The sequence below is a fragment of the Pezoporus wallicus genome, unplaced genomic scaffold (genome assembly GCF_028554395.1).
Source record: "Pezoporus wallicus isolate ANWC-B61680 ecotype Strahan unplaced genomic scaffold, APGP_CSIRO_Pwel_v1 contig_12129, whole genome shotgun sequence".
Lineage (NCBI taxonomy): Eukaryota > Metazoa > Chordata > Aves > Psittaciformes > Psittacidae > Pezoporus > Pezoporus wallicus.
Window position 1 is genome coordinate 1,179,130 of NW_026642642.1, and position 21,385 is coordinate 1,200,514.

At 41.3% G+C, this 21,385-nt stretch overlaps 1 protein-coding gene across 1 annotated transcript in view; it reads right to left on the reverse strand.

The window, feature by feature from the left end:
* GOLPH3 (golgi phosphoprotein 3) overlaps positions 1-18,936 on the reverse strand; it is a 32,846-nt gene extending 13,910 nt beyond the window's left edge. Inside the window, exon 1 of the mRNA XM_057431179.1 lies at positions 18,455-18,936. Within this exon, the coding sequence (XP_057287162.1) occupies positions 18,455-18,667 (213 nt within the window). The 5' untranslated portion in view covers positions 18,668-18,936. The remainder of the gene's footprint in view (positions 1-18,454) is intronic.
* Between the last annotated feature and the right edge of the window lie 2,449 nt (positions 18,937-21,385).

The window sequence follows — 21,385 nt, forward strand, 5'->3', positions numbered from 1 at the left end:
AGACTAGTCTGTAACAGAAACTTGTTACCATATTAACTTTGAAAGCTCAGACTTTCCACCCAGGTATGGCAAAGCACAGAGCTACAACAAAAACGCACTTTGTGCTTAGACTAAGTTACCCAAAATCCGTGCTCATTAGGCCTTTTCTCTCCCACCATCTCCAGCAGCATTTACTTGCTTTCTCCTCTTCCCATTCCCTTTATTTGATTTCCAGCTCACAAAGGTCTTCCAGTTCAGTTAGCCATTATTCACTTGAAATTCTCACTATAGTCCATCTCCTAATGATGGCCCTATACCTCGGGGTGTTACCCAGCCTACGTTATCTTCCACCCTCTGCTTTTTCCTTGCCTCTAGCTGCACTTGTCTGTCAAACTGTGACACTCTCCCTCGTACAGCAGCACCCTTCCCCACCTCATCTTACTGTGACATACAAAACAGTAACTTATCAGAGATTTATAACGATTTGAATTTGTGGCCCTCATGGATTTCCTTAGATCTGTTCACACAGATGGTGCTGACAAGACAGCAAAGTATTTATTCTACTTACAGTGAGCAGCCATCTTATTCCTGTCTCTGCTCCAAGAGAGACAAAGCTGTATGATATACAGATGTACAACTAATCCTTACCAATAATGCTGGCTCTAGCTCTGCTGAGCAAAGCACAAGCTCTTGCAGCTTCCTTACTTACTGTAGGAATACCCCAGCTGGTACCTGTATATAAAACAGTACAAACTTTAATTCATATTATTCCCTAACAACATCCTTTCCCAGTTTGCCTCCAGGTCCCCGCTTCTCAGGCTTCACAAAGCTACACTTAAAATGGAATAGGGTCCTAAGACTTGCAAAAAGTGTGTCTAAGGACTGCTGAAAATTATGAAAACTCCTACATAGACAAATAAATAATGTCATTCAGCAACTCAAAAATTATCACCCAGATTTGAAAAACCTATTGGGATCATCTGTGTATGCTGTAATAAAGCCACAGGTAGATGGACAAACTACAGCAAGAATACACATACACAACAGAACAGCATTCAGAATTTGGTGGATATTGAAATGTTTTATTGAAGCACTCCATACAACTGATGCCATTGCACATTTATGGACATTACCTCAAAATATTTCTTGAGGAACAAATGAAGAACAAATCTTTAATGGATTAGAGTGACTAAAAAAAGACTCACACAAGACCAGGTGATCTTTTAGTTAAAATAGTTTTTACATTTTACAACATAAGAGTTACTAAAAATCTCTCCCCACTACAGAAACATACATTGTCTGATTCTTCAGCTAACTCAGAATAGTAGTGTCAGTAGCACTATACCTGGTACAGACCGGAAAAGAGTGAAAAATCCACTGAAATCTCTTAAGAGTCAAAAGAAAAGAAACACTTGCAGAGTTCCAAGCCCGAGTCTTCAAGATACACACATGATAAATAAATAGAAATAAAAATTCACAGAAATAAAAATTCTGTATTTAACTTACTTGTTTAATGCCACCTGTTTACATTGTGCTGTACAACATTCTGTAGACTGTAGCTGCCAATGCATTCCCTGATACAACCCAGGGAGTCTCAAGATATTACAGATTACTTTGCAGACCACAGAGCCATGGCTAATGGAAATCAGCTTTGTTAAGTCTTTCAAAAAAGCATTATAAAGGCATAATAGATAACTGAGGGTTACAACAGCCCTGACTCAGACTCAATTTACACTTACGAAGAACCACAACAGCAGAGTTTCCCTGGGATAATGGATATAACACACCCGGTCTATACTTCTCTTAGTAAAAGCCTTTTCATTTTACATTCAGACTTAATAATACCCCTTAAGCCTTCACCTAGCACCCTCTACTTAGAGGCAAAAGACCTATGGTAGCCAAATGGAAATAAACTACACCTTCTGAAACAGAAAAGTCACTACAGCTACCCAAACCCCTGAATTCTTGCTCTCCGGAAATTCTGAGTTCTTAATTTACAAAAGACACAAACAAACACTTCAAAAATTGGTAAAGAATGGAATTTCTAAAACTTCATGTAGAGACATCAGAGAGAAAATGTTGATTGGGTAGTCCCATCAGAAGGGGAGACGGCCAGCTTGGGAAGTAACAGGAAGCCAAGATAAACACCGATTACAGCCTCTTCAGGTTTTGAAAGTATTAGCTTTGATCTGACAGTCTATCAAGAAGACACAAAACCCCTAACTTCAGGGTTTATCAGCCAGGAGGCACAATACAGGTTAAAGAAAGTGTTCACTTTAGCAAACAGTAAATTCTGAATTTACAGGTACCCTGTTTTCCCTTAGAAGAATATTTCAGAGGAAAAAAAAAAAAAATCAACCAGATCTACTTGGATGGTGAAAAGTAGAAAAAGACATACTTCCTGAACTCTGCTGGAGTTTGCTATTACCTTTATTACTTCTACCTGGATGACATTCAAATACTGTGTTGGTAGTAGCAACAGGTATAAAAGTTCTGAGGCATAAAACTAGTTTTGTTTATAAACAAACAAGTTTCTCGCTTTCCCAAACACGGGTTTCTCCTTGCTATCTGGACTTTCCAATATGTGGCAGACTATTTCTATGTTACGTTCTCAGAAATCACAGATTACAAACATGCTGGAAATTCTGTGCTTGCTGGCATCACGGGAAGTTACTAAGGGCAATTATATCCAGGTCCGTTTAGTTACCCTCACCAAATTCACATGCCAGCATAATAAAAATGTATTTTGGAGACATATGGAAAATACAAAGTTCAGTTCTACTAATAAGATGGGAATCAGAAGAAACACTTGTCAACAGATGTATAGCCTGAGATGGACTAACTAAAGCAAATGTAGAACCTGGGAGAAGAAAAGAGAACAAGCCAAACAAACAAAACCCACACAAACAATTTTGAAAGTCAGTTTAGGTCATTTGCAGGATTGCGCAAAATAAATTGAGTACTCTGCTAGTATAAATGTTATGTATGGGACTGATTTTCATGTTGCTTAACACAATTAGCAAGGATCCTATTTCTAATATTTACATAGCATGTGTCACAAAGCATACACCCGTGTGCTTACTTTGAGTAGGCACCTCAATACTGAGAAAGAGACCCATGTTTCATAAACATAAATTCAGTTATTTTTTCCTCCCAGTCATTTGCTAGCACCTATAATAAATGCTCAGAGCAATGTAGAGATATTTCAGCCGCTCCAGCCAATGAGCCGGCTTCATTTGGAGCTTGGCTCAGATGCCTCTATACAAACGCCCATAGCATGGGGAACAAACAAGAGGAATTAGAGATGTGTGCACATCTACGGGGGTATGATATAACAGGCATCACAGAAACATGGTGGGATGGCTCCTACGACTGGAGTGTTGGAATGGAAGGTGACAAGCTCTTTAGAAAAGACAGGCCCAACAGGCGGGGAGGGGAAGTTGCTCTTTATGTTAGGGATAAGCTGGAGAGTATGGAACTTTGTCTGGGGAGAGGGAGCAGTTAACAGAGAGTCTGTGGGTCAGGGTTAAAGGGAGAACAGCTACAGGGGACATTACTGTGGGGATCTGTTACAGACCACCTGATCAAGAGGACTGTGTGGATGAAGCACTCTATAGACAGATAGGAAAAGCCTCACACTCACAGGCCCTTCTTCTCATGGGGGACTTCAACCACCAATACCTGTTGGAGGGACGGTACAGCCTGGCACAAGCAATCCAGAAGGTTCCTCGATTGTGTGAGAAGACAACTTCCTTCTGCAAGTAACAGAGGAGCCAACAAGGAGAGGTGCCACGCTTGACCTCGTGCTCACCAACAGGGAACGGCTGGTTGGAAATGTGACACTCCAGGGCAGCCTTGATGTAGCCATCGTGAGATGGCCGAGTTCAAGATCCTCAGGACAACGAGAAGAAGCAGCAAGCTCACTGCCCTGGACTTCAAGAGAGCAGACTCTGGCCTCTTCAGGAACCTGCTCAGTAAGGTTCCGTGGGATATACCCTAGAGGGCAGGGGGGCCCAAGACTGTTGATTGATATTCAGGGATCACCTGCTACAAACCAAGGAATGCTGCATCCCGACTAGAAGGAAGTGCAGCAGGAGGGCCAGGAGACCTCCTTGGATGGATAAGGAGCTGCTGAGGAAACTTTGAGGGAAAGAAGAGGCTTATAAAAGGCAGAAACAAGGACAGGTGGCCTGGGAAGAATACAGGGATGTTGTCCTGGAAGCTAGGGACCAGGTTAGGAAAGCTAAGGCCCAGTTAGTATTAAATCTAGCAAGGGATGTGAAAGAAAACAGGAAGGGATTCTGTAGGTACGTAGAGAATAAAAGACAGACTAGGGACAACGTGGGCCCTCTCCAGAAGCTATCAGGAGAACTGGTGACCCTGGATTTGGAGAAGACCGAGGTTCTTAATGACTTCTTTACCTCGGTCTTCACTAGCAAAGGCTCTGACCACACCACCCAAGTCTTGGAAGGCAGACACAGGGACTGTGAGAATGAAGACCTCGAGCCCGCTATAGGAGAGGATCTGGTTCAAGATCATCTTAAGAACACAAACATGCAGAAGTCCATGGGACCTGATAAAATCCATCCACAGGTCCTGAAGGAGCTGGCAAATGTACTTGCTAAGCCACTGTCCATCATATTTGAATAATCATGGCAGTCAGGTCAAGCTCCTGACGACTGGAAAAAGGGAAATAAAACCCCATTTTCAAGAAGGGAAAATGGATGACCCAGGAAACTATAGACAAGTCAGTCTCACCTCTGTGCCCGGCAAAATCTTGGAGCAGATTCTCCTAGAAGGCATGCTAAGGCACATGAAAATCAACAAGGTGCTTGGTGACAGCCAGCATGGCTTCACTAAGGGGAAATCCTGCCTGACCAATTTGGTGGCCTTCTATGATGGGGCTACAGAACTGATGGACAGGGGTAGAGCAGTTGGCGTCATCTACCTGGACTTGTGTAAAGCGTTCCACACTGTCCCACACGACATCCTTGTCTCTAAATTGGAGAGACATCAATTTGATGGATGGACCACTTGGTGGATAAAGAACTGGCTGGATGGCCGCACGCAAAGAGTTGTGGTCAATGGCTCAATATCCGGCTGGAGACCAGTAACGAGTGGCGTCCCTCATCTTTGTCGCTGACATGGACAGTGGGATTGAGCGCGCCCTCAGCAAGTTTGCCGATGACACCAAGCTGTGTGGTTCAGTTGATACCCTGGAGGGAAGGAATGCCATCCAGAGGGACCTTGACACGCTTGTGAGGTGGGCTGATGACGTTATGAAGTTTAACCATGCCAAGTGCATGCATTATTGGACTACCTGTACTGAAACCACTCATGAGGACAGTCTGCTCAGAAAATATAAAATGCCTACAGCTTACGGTATCATGTATTATATTCATCCCTATCTTTAGGTCCCCATTTTGGACCTCAGCAATGATTACGCTGATTATCATGAATGTGAAGTATACTTTTCAAATCTGACACAACATCAGTAGCATCCCTTTCAAAATCTCTGAAGCAACAGCAAGTTTTTTCAGAGATGCCTACTAGCCTATTATTAGCCAACACAAAGCACACAGAACATAATCCAAAATCACCGTCTGTCACCCATTTGACACAGCAAAAGGCAGGCAGAGACTATCTTAAAATGCGAGCGGTGGCAAGTTGTATTTCATAATGGACTTAATGACAATTGCAACAAAACTCTCACTTTTTTAGTCAAGGTATTCCTCTCCGAAGCAGTCATTTTATGATCTTTAGAAAGACAGCTGGAGAGGGCAGAGGGGAAAGGAATAACAGCATACAGTGTCCAGGTGCACTGCAGCAGGTTTAAAGTTAATAGCAATTTTGATCTGCCAGTTTTCATGTCAAAGATGGCTGCTTCTTTCTTGCATCCTATTTCCAACATAAGAATCTGTTGCAAGCACCTTCACAACTTCAGTCTGTTTCATAGCTATGACTGTTGATGACAAACACTGTTTTAAAGTATTTTGATTTTAATGATGAGTAGTAGCAGACCGAGAAGTGTAAGACTATCATATTAAAAAAAAAAAAAAAAAAAAAAAAAAGAAGAGAACCATCTTAATAGACTGTTTCCTTTATGTGGTCTCTCTACAAATTGACTTTTTGAAAACAATTGGAATCACCTGAAGAACTTCTACAACACATCCTTAAAACTGATCCCAAAAGCAAAGAGGGAAAACACAAAATAAAAGCAGCATGTATACAAAAAGGATAATGAAAGTTTATTATTAATTGTTTTAGCATAGAATTTCAATCTTTCTTGTTGACCCAAAAGCTTTATTTTATGAATTCCAAATGTATCTATTATCAGTATTCTTCTGCAACAGACATACTATGTTCTCTTGGATAGTCATGTAAAGTCATACAATTAAATGGAGATACCAGCAGACATGATAGGAGAAGATGAAGAAGTGTAAGTGAACATCACCTTCTGACATCTGTACGTGGTTCCTGTCCCTTTAGCTGAAAGTAAAATTGCCGATTAGAAAGAAAGAAAAAATACCTGCTATTGTTAAGTAAATATCTTCTTTGTGATAAATAATTTGCAGAAATCTCAGGCATATCAAAGTCAGTAACTGAGTTACTATAACAAGTTTGTGGATTCTTTAGATTTGAAAACCTTTAAAAATCAGTATTTAGGAACATCACTCTATAAGGAACAACTAATACACTTTCTGAATGTCCTGAAAGGTGTGGAGGTGAGCAAGGTTGATACAACGTATGTCTAATTCAATATTGAGCATATTTTATAAAGTGTTTTTCCAACAAATCTGATACCTGACTTTTTCAATCAAACCTAAAAATTTCAACTACATCCTTTTTCAGAACAGGAAGTTCTTATATGAGAAATAAAGTACACTTTAGAAAAAGTTTATCTCAGTTTTATTTCCAGCATACTGTTGCAAGAAGCTTTTCAAAACCAAGAAAACAGGTCTTGTAAAAATGAACACAAAACTAAAAATAAAAAAATTCACAGATGTTTCCAAGTTTTCAAAGACAAATAGAAGAGCTGGTTAATACAAGGGGAACTGCCTATTTATTTTGATAATTTGAAGCCCTTAGATCCTCTTGTGCAGGCAGCCAGCATTTGTTCCTCTTCAACTAGGTCCTTGCACAGATTACCATAAAACACTAATTCAACTTCAGTAACTTTAGACAGATTATAAACATATAAAGCATCCTAAACTCCAGTGAGGACCAATTAAAAGTCTTCTTTTAACTAAACATACTTATAAGAAGGTGGGGGGAAATACAAACACTAGAGATCAATGACCAAAGGAAAAGCTTCATTGCAACATTCATCAAAGACAAGCTAGAATGTCCAAAATTACATGAATCCTCATGGTAAAATCAGGCTGCTCTCACAAGAGGTATCCATATGTGAACTGATCCATTTTCACCTTCACAAGATCAAAAAGACCTGTTCTTTTCTTTCTAATGCAAGTTAGGGTTAGACTGCAATTTAATCTACCTGGAGGTAAGTGTAACCACAACACAGAAGCTGCAGCTGTGAGTAAATCTTCAACAAGGAAAGCTGACATGGTCAAATGTGAATGTGTTTTAATGACCTCTGTTACTTTATAAAATACATTCAATATATACGTATCAACTTACTAAGCCTAATAGCTACTGAATTTTTACCTCTAAGAAAATCTTACACTTCATGACACCACAGTACCACAAAATGCCAAACAGATTAAAATATCAAACTACATTTGGCTTCTCTGACAGCATGCTCTGTCAAGACCCAAATCAATCTCCTTCCGCAAGGAACCGCCAAATCTATGGTCCTACCCCAACCTATTCATACTCAGCTGAAAATATAATGTTCAAGGTTAAGGTCTTGCTTAAGTATGTCTTCAGTAATTGTTTCAATATCTTCCCTCCTCTACAGAACTGTAAGACAAGAAAAAAGAAAAGCCTCCACAATTCTGGGATACAAAAATGATGCTGAGAACACTCTCAAAAAGTTTTTTCTCATGTTTAGGTTCTAAGACAACAAGGAACTCCAAAATGCAAAACTGATTTTTGGTTTTGGCAGCAATAAAAGTCAGTAAAATCTATTATTATCTAGAGAATTATAAAAAGACAAACCTTCCATCTTCCTTGTAGCATGGTTTTCACATCTACTATCTGCCAGATTACAGAAGATTTTCAGTGCTACTGTAGACCACTCTGTTTCAAGACATATCTGCTTAGAGACATGATCCAGCTTCACCTGACAGGAATGCATTCAGAGAATGTATATACTGTATATACTATATAGACATATTTGTAATAACCAAAACTAAGAGATTTGTTTTTTTCAGGTACCCCCCTTAAATGGCTACAAAGGAATTTGAGATCCAGTCAAAAAATAACAGTTCTATCTACATAATTTGAAAAAAAAAACAAAAAAAGGAATTTCTGAAGACAAAATTTTAGAAGCCATTCATCTCTTTTACCAGTTAGCCCCTCAGAAATAGTAATAAAAAGATTAAAACAACATGCCCAGAAATTGTCAACATTCAAGACAGTCAAGTAAAACACCTGCTAGCGGAATACCCTGGATTGTCTCACATGTCAAAGGTTTCCCTTTCTTCAAGTCATCTGCAATGAAAATAAACTGGATTCCTCTTCTTTCTCTTCTCAGTAGATTAAGGGTTCATGCCAACCTATACCTAGGTAGCTCTTCGGTGCAAATCTCACCTTTCAAGTAAGCCATCACCTTCTCAACACAGAAGGTTGTTAACATCTAATTGTAATCACTGTAACATCTAATGACACATATGGAAATTAGTATCTATTTAAGAAAGAAAAGAAAAGCAGAGTGCAGTAGTGTTTATTATTGGAATACTGTGAAGTGAGAACTTTGATGTCTGACTGCAGTCCCTCTTGATTTCCTCTTCTGATGCTACTGAAATCATTAACCATTTTGCTGGAACATAAGTTGCAGTCTAATTTTAAACAGAAGTTAGTGAGGAAAATCTCTGAAGTGTCTGACCACAAAACACTAGAAATACTTTAGGAAAGCAAGCATACATATTCTACAAAGTACAGTACTGTTGATAAGAAACTTGTCAGGTATTTGATTAACCTGCCACTGCAATTAACAGCAATTGTTTTTGACTACTGAAAACACTCAAGCCAAATGCTATTACCCAGCTTTTTAAGCATGTGTACAGGCATGTATTACATAGACACATCTCTTCACAAAAATGGAGATAATTATAAAACCTAACTTTGCTGAAGAGGAGGAATTAACACATGCATGCTGCTGAACCCTTGTAAGACCCCTGAACAAATCAACACTTGAGAGTCTGACTGTTCATTTAGGAATGAAAAGACAAACTTCAGAGCCTAACTTTCAGCATGATTAAGTGTATACACATGCAGATAATGACTTCAAATATTTGCATGGCTCTTGCAAAGCCAGCTTCCACCAGGGCCCATTCTCTATTCTCCCTACTTGGTGCAAAATAAAGATATAATTTATTTATTCCATAAACTGCAAACTGATTTACACAGCTCCTGTCCCCAAGTATAAAATCTGACATGTATTTGAAAGTGTTTAATTAGAACCAGTGCTTGAATCCTCCACACCAGATATTTCAGTTTAAAAACCCCCAAGTCTTCCCCCATCAGTAAGCAAATATAGCTTGCATCCTGCCTAGATCTAACAACCAGAAGCTTACAACACAAACCATGCACATATTTAGCATCTCCTAACTGTGGGCTGACCCTGGCTGGCAGCTGAGTCCCACATAACCGCTCCTCCAGTCTCCTCCTGGAAAAGTGGAATAGCCAAAACAAAACCAAGTGATGCAAAATACTGACTCACTACGTTCCACAAGCAGACTGGTGCCCAGCCACTCCCCAGGCAATGACCAGCTACCTACCCCGGCCTTTGCCTCCCTTCTTACTGCTGATCATGATATTATACAGCATGGGATATCCCTCTGACCCACTGGGGTCAGCTGTCCTGGCTGTCCCCCTCCCATCCTCTTGCACACCTCAACCTACTCACAGGGTGAGAAACAGTCATGGTCTGAACACTGCACAAACACTGTTCAGCAAGAGATAAAACAAAGGTGTGTTATCAACACTGTTCTGGTCAACAGCTGAAGACACAGTACCATACTAGCTGCTATGAAGAAAATTAATTCTATTCCAGCCAGGTTCAGTACACTTCTCTTAAAAACAGTGAGAAAAACCTAAATCTGGTATGCCCTTCTAATACAGGCAAAGCAGGTGCAATATCAGCTGACTAAATAACAGGCAGAAGTTTAACTAGGCAACACTAAGACTACAATTCCCTCCTCTAGGCTTATAAAAATACTGCATATGCTCCCAAACACAACAGCTATCCTTCTTCTTCTAGAGCAGTCACAATTTAAAACACTATGTAAAAGCACTGTGCCACTTCAAATTAGGGAGCTGTACACTTGGAGGGATCTGCATCTGATCATTAATGTGGATGGATTTCCAGAGTCATGTTTTGGGTGTTTAAACTTACCCTAGCTTTCTTTCAGATTGTTCTTTTCAGAACAGGCCTCTCACTTGTTTCACCAATCCAGGTACAAACAATTTTCAAGTAACAGACTATCTTGCAACAATGCCATGTCAACATTTTCAGTGAGATAAAAGAAAACATTCACTCATTGCACTGTTCTCACATTAAACGGTAAAAGTTCCTTCATTTAGTCCTTAACATATAAACTGATAACATCAGCCACAGATTGCAGATGCTGCTAAAGCATAAGTCACAATCAAATATCCAGCACTGGCAAAGTAGTTTAAGGCTTTCTAAGTCATAGAATCACAGAACAGTTAGGGTTGGAAAGGACCTTAAGATCATCTAGGTCCAACACCCCTACCATGGGCAGGGACACCTCACACTAAACCATGTCATCCAAGGCTCTGTCCAACTCAGCCTTGAACACTGCCACAGATGGAGCATTCACAACTTCCCTGGGAAACCCATTCCAGTGCCTCACCACCCTCACAGGAAAGAACTTACTCCTTATATCCAATCTAAACTTCCCCTGTTTAAGTTTTAACCCATTACCCCTTGTCCTATCACTACAGGCCCTAATGAAGAGTCCTTCCCCAGCATCCTCATAGGCCCCCTTCAGATACTGGAAGGCTGCTGTGAGGTCTCCACACAGCCTTCTCTTCTCCAGGCTGAACAGCCCCAACAGCCCATCTTCATACGGGAGGTGCTCCAGTCCCCTGATCATCCTCGTGGCCTCCTCTGGACTTGTTCCAACAGTTCTATGTGCTTTTTATGTTGAGGACACCAGAACTGTACACAATACCCCAGGTGAGGTCTCACGAGAGCAGAGTAGAGGGAGAGAAATCACCTCTTTCGGCCTGCTGGTCACGCTAATTTTGATGCAGCCCATTATACGGTTGGATTTCTGGGCTGTGAGTGCACACTGAAGCCGGTTTGTGGTAAGTTTCTCATCGATCAACACCCTCAAGTCCTTCTCTGCAGGGCTGCTCTGAATCTCTCCTCTGCCCACCCTGTAGCTGTCCCTGGGATTGCTCCAACCCAGGTGTAGGACCTTGCACTTGGCATGGTTAAACTTCATAAGGCTGGCATCGGCCCACCTCACAAGCATGTTAAGGTCCCTCTGGATGGCATTCCTTCCCTCCAGCGTGTCAACCGAACCACACAGCTTGGTGTCATCGGCAAACTTGCTGAGGGCGCACTCAATCCCACTGTCCATGTCAGTGACGAAGATGTTGAACAGGACCGGTCCCAACACCGATCCCTGAGGGACACCACTCGTCACTGGTCTCCAGCCGGATATTGAGCCATTGACCACAACTGTTTGTGTGCAGCCGTCCAGCCAGTTCTTTATCCTTCAAGTGAAAGTAGTAAGTGACTGATACTGATCAGGACTGAGTAGCTACCTGGCATTTACCTCAACCCAGACTTCTCTACTGCTCAGCGCATTAGACATATTGAAATGCCAACGCGATACGTATGGAACGCTCCTCTTGCGGTAGAGACTCATTGCGGCTGAATGTGGAAGCACTCACGTGAAATCAAGCATCTACTGAAGTAAAAAATGGAAATGTGATGTGCTATGGTGTACAAGAATGACTGGTTAAACAGAAACCTCATGGTACAGCCCATGTACAAAAGGCACCCAGCCTGGCAGTTAAGGACTTTGTAAATAATACAACAACATGATGCTATCTAGTAAGACCATAAGGGCAGATGACTAGGAAAAATATAGCAGTAAGCAGCTTACAAGTGGTTAGAAGAATATCAGCAACAGACTAATTTCCCAGTGTGATGAGCAAATCCTGTAACACCCACAAATAAGAAAACAGCTATGAGTGTAACACCTCTCCAATTACAGAGATCTTGCTTATAGGGCATACAATGTTATCTTAACAGTCCATCACAAATAAGGGGGGTAGGAGGGTAAGAGAGAAGAGAAGAAAAAAAAAAGGGTTGAAATTCAGTAGCTTAGTATAGCATATAGGGGGGAGGTGAGAAAGACTTGACATGCATAATACTGGTTTGCACACAGGCTTAACAGCTCAGTCACAGTACCACACACCTGTGTGTTCCCAGCCTTATATAGAGTGTATACAGAGGAAGAGAATAGTAGTACACTATTTTATGTGTAACCTTCAATTTTTATATCTGAAAAGCATATAGGAAATCATTCTGCAATAATGTGTTATGAATATTTCTGGAATATAGATTACTGAAATTAATCTAAAACCTGTTTGCAAGCCAATAAAAACCCAGTTAAAAGTGACACATAAGTTGAGCATTACTTTTTTATTTCTTTACTCAAAGTTATGAGATGACAAATTGAGAATGTTATCTATGCAGAAGAAACAAAGCCACGCATTTACCCCAGACTACTTTCCTTTTCCCCCAGTAATGCAACACAGGAGTGACTACGTGTTGTAGTTATTATTTACTCTAACAGTAACAGTCATTCTTGAATACTGGCTGCAACACTCAGCCTGTTCAATTCAGCCTTGCAAAGAAGACCTGTTACATGCAGCTTAACTAACTGAGGTAAATGATGCAGTACCTGCACTACTTGAGGATCAAACAACACCTGAAATAATACCAATTAGTCTTCAGTTCCATGATTATTTCCATTCCAGCAAGTAGCAGCAATACCTTCTTATATACATTTTTAATTTTTTTTTTTTTTTTTAATAAAAGCAGCTTGCTATAGGAAGACAAAGGTCAGTTACAGCTTTGTTTAAGAGAACTTTGAAAAAACTGAGATGCATCACTAGAAAGGCTCTGACAATGTTTGTCTTCGCCTTACACGAGACAGCTTGACATGAAAGAAGGGACTACACCACTCTGGAAGTTATCCATGAATAAATAATTTAAAATACAGATTAGCCATGCTACAAGAGTGGGGACAGCCACACTAGCTGCATGCAAAACTAGGAAAGACAAACAACATTTATACACAAAGTCAACTTTATCCAGAACACTGCTTTCAAATCAGCATGTCCTCCAAAGAACACAAAAGCAGGATTTACTCCGCAGCAAAGAGGCACTTCACTGCATGGTGTGGCACACAGAACTGGGTTACTCCTTCTTCCACATCTCCTATCTTCTCTTACCCTGTAGTTTATTCATGGACATGAAATTAAAAAAAGGACCAAGAAGGTAGAAAGCTATGAAAGAAACAATTTTTCACCACAGACATTACACACTTTGTTGTTATTAGCCCCTGAACATTTGAGAAAAAGCATGTCTTTGTCAAGGTTTCAACACATTCATACATCATTCTTCCGACCAAAATGCAAATTCCCAGCAGACGCCTCTTCATGTTTCACTCATTTGTCTCATTTTCAAGCAAAACTTGAGAGCTTTTGAGTTCACATTAAGGCTGTTGCCAAAGCTTTTTTATAAAAAAAAAGGGAAAAAAACTAAAACAAAATAATAATAATAATAAAAAAATACTAATAAAAAAACATAAAAATATATTTTGAAGACTTTTCAAAACCTGTTTCTTACACAGGCAAAAAAACCTTGACTACTTCATCATAATATCAATTTCCCTGATCTTCGTCGCAATGAAAATCCCACCCACACCCTGAATGTTTTCAAAATTCTTATTTCACCTTTCAGAAAAATCTCTTCAGGATTAAAGTACGGGGTTCAGTAACAAATCCAGGCACTCATATTTCTAATAAGAATAAAGAAACTACATTTTAGGACTAATCTGATCCACACAAAACAGCATATCTGAAGCAGGCAAACTAGCTCCCTAATAACTTATTTCAATATGACAAAAAATTTAAACTGCACACCTTCACAATACCTATTCGGACAAAAAGCTACACTGTAACATTACATCTTCAGCAATAAATGGAAGTTTCTGAAGACCGAAGATAAGCAGCAAAGATACAACATAATTCGTGTACCCTAAAAGGTGATTTAACATTACTTCACTCTCACAGATGAGATTTTAGTCTTCACCAAAGAAAGGGTAAGTAAGCCCAGAAATATTTACTGCTGCAGTAGACCACAGTGCATGATGATTATTTCAGCACACCATAAATAAGTTTTCTTTTAGCAAGTAAGGAATTAGTTACAGACCAAATAAATATTTTATCTTATTAGGTACCAGGTCTCAATAGCTGCTTCAATTTGTTTTGTTGCGGCACACTGTATAGACTGTAGAAGCAGATGTGTGCATTGCTGTATTTGAACAGATTCCTAACATGTATCAAGACAGAACTCCAAAAAGGAGTGGAAAAAAAAACAAACCACAAAGCAAAAAAAAACCCCACAAAACAGTTAAGAGAGCACAGCCACTTAGAAACCTCTCAGTGTACTACGGGACTGACTTACGAGACGTCTGGAAGAGCTGCAATGAACAAACTGGCCCGTACTCATATCTCATTTGTCATTTTTAAATAAGCTAACTTTTAACATTTACTAATCCCTTCTTTTGGGAATGATGACCTCAGATGCTTCAGTATTTCTACAAAATAACCTCCTTTTTATTGTGGCTTTGACCTATCCTACCACAATACTATTTTTAACCTTATACAGCAAAGTATTTTATTTCAGTGAGTATTTTTTATTCCTATTGCAACAGGGTATTGCTCTACTCTAAATGGACGAACACGACTCTCCTTCCCAAGCATGTTTCTGAAGGGTTTCCAAATAAGTGTAGGTGTTCTTGTGATGCTCTCTGAAGAATTCTGGTAACATATTTTGTTCCAGTATATTACCTGCTCCCCCAAGGACACCGCATCTGTCATGTTACGCAAGCATGCGCATATTTCAGCACATATCCCTTATAACCTATCTTGACCTTGGAATACAGATGTAGTTACATTTACACAGAATACATTTACACAGAATAGAAGAAAAACGACTGGTAGAAAAGAGAAGCCAGTACACATACATCAAGTACAATTTAATTAGGCCAAAGAGGGAAAACAAAAGAGGAAAAAAAAAAAAAAGAAGGAAAGAAAACAACTACAAAAAAAGGCCACGTTCAGAACCATGTGCTAATACAGTTAATTGTGTTCAAGCACTGAACGGAACAGAATTCAGGTGTGCCGCGTTCTAGGACAGACATTCTCACCACCAACCCCATACTGCAGCAACAAGCAGGCAACAACACACAAGTTCTGCTGTGGTTGTCTACAAACCTGAAAGCAGGTTTCAGATACATACCTGACAATCTCCTAGAAACACTGAACTCATCAACCCATCACTGCCTGAAACACTCTCTCCTAAGAGTAAAGACTGCCACCCACACTAACAAATTGTAAGTGGTCACTCCATACACGAGGCATTTTGTGTATATTTACATGATGTTATGCCATATTCACCAGTGTTTAACTTTAGAAAAAAAATACACCAAACCCTGAAAGCTAAGTTCAATGCCTATATCAGTGACTTCTGAGAGAGAAGCTATTTTTAGGGAAATACGTTCTTTGGCCAACTCTGACTTTTTTTTTCTTAATTATTATTTTGTATTTATTTAAAACTCAACATTAGATTATTGTATCCTGGTGGAATGAACAGGAAAGATGTTAATCAGCTGTAAATTTACTGGCCTTCAGTTGAGCTTGTAGCTCACACACTTGCCTTCTCCTTTCCCTTAGATTTTGTGTAGTTTTACAGTTCTACTTTACAGACCCTATAGGCTTTGCTCTGCTTGCCGTCATGAGAAAGTCTCACACAGATGTCACAGAAAATCAGTTCTACTGGAAGTAAAAATCTTGTAAAAAGCACTTCCAATGTGTAAAGTAAGTAAATTTTGCTTACTTAGCATTAAAACAATAAAGAGCAATAACAAAAAAAAAAAATCACCTTTGCAAACGAGTCTATCATTTTATTTCCGATTTCAAAAGGAAAAAACAGGAACAGTGTTTTGCATAGCACAGCTTGTACACAGTGGTACAAGCAGACCCAAAACCAAAAATACAAACCCTAATGATTCATTCATGATGCATTCAAAAACAGTGCATGCTACAGTTTCTGCAAATAAGCCCCCTAACTTAGATGATATTATCATTCTTTTTGTCGGATGTCTCAATGCAAAATCCCAAGGCATTTATAGGTGTCTGTGCCACTGTAACCTTCCAGTTCCTTTTGCCACACAAAGAAGTCCTTGGTCATCTGCAGTGTGCACCACTGCTGCACTTAGCAAAGTTAGATTATTTGAAATTTTAAGGCATACCAGTGCAAATCTGCATTTTTAGGCCAAATATTAACTATTAACTTTTGATTTTATGATGAAGAGTTGCATCGTATATTCTTTCTAGGGAGAAAGAATCTTTAGAGCCTAAAGCCCACAGATTCAGCAGATTTAGCACACAATCCACAGAAAAAAAATAGCAGAAAGATCACCCAGCTTATCTCACCTTCCTCGAGGCAAGATCACCTAGGCAATCTGCGAGGTATCTGTCTTGTCATATCCATCTTACTTTCCTGCAAATATTCAGGTGTGTAGAAAGAAAAGCATGCATATACACAAGTCCTCAATTCAACTACTGAAAGTACACATCACTGAACATCTACAAAGTTTACCAGGATGCCATGACAAGGTCCATGTGAAAAAATAGGAAAGAATATGGCCTAAGATACACAATCAGTGAGAGAAATAATATATGCTACTGCAGCAAGTATGTATACAGATATAACCACATGCATTAAAAAAAACCAAATGTCAACCAGGACTACTCTTTAATCTATTCACTACCAAACCAGAAAACCTATTTTAGATGCAACACACTTTCAAAAAACATATAACCTACCAGCTTCCCTCCTCCAGTATTCTGTCCTAATGAACATGAACAGTTTTAAGAGACTTCCACCCAAATCAATGAACTGGCTTCATTAATGAACTTACCAAACACACACACACACACACACACACACAAAAAAAAGGCAAATAGGTTGCTTATAAAATTCATTGTAACTTGTAACTAAGACATACTATGCTTCACAATACACCAATTCAGATTAAACTGTTTCCCCAACAGGTCAGTGTGCACACTTTTAATATTGATTACCTCTTTCAAATGAAACAAAAATCCAACATGCTGCCAGCAGTAAGCCTTCCTCAATTACTGTCATTCACAGTATCATAACAACTAACTTGCAAATTCGGTAAAACCACAGAATTATATAATAATGCCATTTCCCCATTTTGACACACTTCTCATTACTCAAGACCCATTTTTGTCATATATCCCTCCCTCAATTTTAAGGCACTGTTCACATGCATTAGCCTGGAAAGTCTTAGTAGAATGTAAGATTAGAGCCCTTAGCGTGGAACGTCTTAGCAGAATGTAAGATTAGAGCCTCAGAAAGTAACATTAGATCCTAAAGCATCCGAGAACCCCATAACTACCAGAAAGTTGTGTCTGACAGAATAGGTAAGAGTTGACAAGACATTAGAGCCATGGGTAAATTGTAGGAGGTGTATAATTATTACAGATCTAGCCAGACCTCCCACCAACGCTGACAAGAGGCCCTGGTCCTCACCTCCAGTCTCCTATATTGCCCCAACCTCTATTCTGCGTTCCTTGAGAAGCTACAATATAAGAACTCTTCTGCAAACCCTATATCCAAAGGGCAATCCAAACTCTTGGCCAGGGCCCTCCTCCCCAAAATCCAAGCACCTTCCCCATCTCCCCCAGAGCACTGAGCCTGTTCCAGCATCCACACCTACCCACAGCAACATCACGCCTCTGCCCCAAACCCGCAGCAGCATCCACCTAGGAGCGCCCTTGCTGCCATCCAACCCATACCCCGGCACCACTTGGGCTCCCCTTTCCTATAAAAGCTCTTCATAAGCCCCCGAATAACCGGTGTCCCCTCAGCCGTCCCGTTCCCGTCCTCCTTCCCCACAGCACCACCGGGCCTCCTCAGCCAGCGCCTGCCCACCGTCCCTCACCTCGTCCCGCCCCGGCCCCGCCGCCACGGCCCCAGCCGCACCTCACGGTCCTTGAGGCCCAGAAGCAGCACCTCCTCCATAAGGGTTAGCCGCGTTTCCTTGGAGTCGCCCTTCTCGTCGTCGCCAGACTCGTCCCGGCGGCCTTCATCCTCCGAACCGCCCCCCGCTCCCCGCTCCTTGTCGGCGGCGGCACTGCGGGAGGCCTCGGTCCGGCGCTGCACCAGGCCGGAACTGCGCTGGGTCAGGGAAGTCATGCCTGGAGGCTGCGGGAGGGCAGAGGCCCGCTGAGGGGAAAGGCGACAGCTCGGGGAGAGTTGAGGAGAAGAGACCGGATCCACAGCCGCCTCCGCCCTACCCGCACCGGGACAGCGGCCGGCCGCGGGGAGTCATGGGGAGCGGCGCAGCGGGGAGGCGGAGGCTGCGGGGGCCGACGTCCCCCCCTGCGGCGGCCGAGCTGGCGGAGGCGGCTTCTCCTCCAATATGGCGCCGCGGGCTGATGTCAGCGGAGGATGTGGCAGCGCCGGGGAGACGGAGGGAGGAGGCACCGGAAAGGGCAGCGGGCGGGAGGAGCTCCGCGGGGCGGGGGCGGGGCGCCAGCGGCCGGGGCCCGGTTTTGACCGTTCTGGCCGTTACCTGGGGCTGCGGAGAATGGGTGTTCCAACGCTCCGGGAGACGGGCAGGCCGGTGCCATGGCCCGGGGGAGCGGGTGCTCCGCTCTCTTAAATTAGCGGGGGGGGGGTGTCCTTTAAAAAGTGCCTTATTTACAACCTTAAGCCAGCTTGATTTAGTTCTTAGCCACAAGGCCGTGTCTGACGGCTAGTACAGTTCCCCCCAGGGATCTCCATTTATATATATATGTATCATGTAATCATAGACTCAGAGAATAGTTAGGGTTGGAAAGGACCTTAAGATCATCTAGGTCCAACCCACCTGCCATGGGCAGGGACACCTCGCACTAAACCATGACACCCAAGGCCTTGTCCAACCTGGTCTTGAACACTGCCAGGGATGGAGCATTCACAGCCTCCCTGGGAAACCCATTCCAGTGCCTCACCACCCTCACAGGAAAGAATTTCCTCCTTATATCCAATCTAAACTTCCCCTGTTTAAGTTTTAACCCATTACCCCTTGTCCTGTCACTACAGTCCCTAGTGAAGAGTCCCTCCCCAGCATCCCTGTAGGCCCCCTTCAGATACTGGGAAGGCTGCTATGAGGTCTCCACACAGCCTTCTCTTCTCCAGGCTGAACAGCCCCAACAGCCTATCTTCATACGGGAGGTGCTCCAGTCCCCTGATCATCCTCGTGGCCTCCTCTGGACTTGTTCCAGCAGTTCCTTGTCCTTTTTATGCTGAGGGCACCAGAACTGCACACAATGCTCCAAGTTCAGTTTTTCATCAACCAAATGTGTGTATACATATATATGTGTGTGTACATATGCTTACTGGCTAAGCTACGGTGAGCTCTCACATTCTTTATTTCAAACTCAGGAGATGGAGTCCCTCTGCTCTGCTGTCAGTGAGCGTCTCTTCAAAACTTTAGCCCTATTGACTGGGGCACACCAAAAGCTCTAAAGAACTACTTAACAAGGCTACATCCTGTATATGTTTCCATATAGTGTGTTTTATTGAGGCTTGTGAGCCCAGAGAAGCTGCGGCTGCCCCATCCCTGGCAGTGTTCAAGGCCAGGTTGGACAGGGCTTGGAGCAACCTGCTCTAGTGGAAGGTGTCCCTGCCTGTGGCAGGGGGCTGGAACTGGATGAGCTTTAAGGCCCCTTCCAACCCAAACCAGTCTATGATTCCATGATTCTATATATCTAAGATACAAATAAAATACGTCTAAAAATAATAAAGAATTAGTTTTTAGACGCACCCTGTTTACCAAGAGCTCCAAGTCACTTTGTAAGTGACTTTAGCCTCCATGGTTTCCCACACCCTCAATTCTATCGCCAGGCTGTTGTGGCTTGATGATAATTCAGTGTACCTTCTTCAAGATCACTGGTAAGAAGGAATAGCAGACGGACAAGATTGATCCCCAGAGGAAATGAATCACTCACGCAAGGGTTCACTGATTGACAGACAAAATTGATCCCCAGAGGAACTGAATCACTCCCGCAAGTGCTCGCTGATTGTTCCTCTTCTGTGTTTTGAGACCTGTTAATTATTCACAGTCCACTTTACTGTATGGCATTCTGCGGTTTTTATATTCCTAGAATTTTTAATTAAAATGATTTGCTGTACCAGTCAAATGCCTATCTGAAGCTTAGGTTTATAATATCACTGCTTCTTTCATCAAATGAACATTTGCCTAAAGGAGAGATACCACAATTGCATTACAAGATCTGTTTTCTGGAAATATCTTTTATGAGTAGTAATTATGCTCAAATAGTCATTAATTTAGACCTACATGAGACATTGGATATTTTGCTGAGGATCACAATCAAGATGATAGGCATGTAATTAACCTGGGTCATCCCTTTTATTTTCTCCTAGCTTTCTATATTAGCTTTCTTCTGTTCTTTAGGTCTCCCAGATTTACTGAGAATCATAATCTCAATTGAGATCAGAAAGAGGTTCTATAATGCCCTTTTGAAAACCTGTATACAAATTATCCTGGCTTAATGATGCAAATTACCTAGCTTCGCTACTGCTGTTTAAATTTGTCTTCAAGTATGCTGTTAGACAAAACTGTTTAATCTTTGTCCTCTATTATAATACTTACCTGTTTCTCAGGTAAATGAGAAAGCCTATTAACTGAACACATTTTTAAAGCACTGTTAAGAGTTCTTACATTTTTAGTGTAGTGATATCATTGTTAGGATTTGCCTTGTATCTACATTCAATTCCCTGTTTCTTTCTGTTGGCAAAAATTTCACATCACCAATTTCCTTTAATTCCTAGGTTATTTAACAAAGCAATAGTATCTTCTCCTTTCTCATCAATAGAATGCACTAATTTGGGCTGTTACCATTGTTT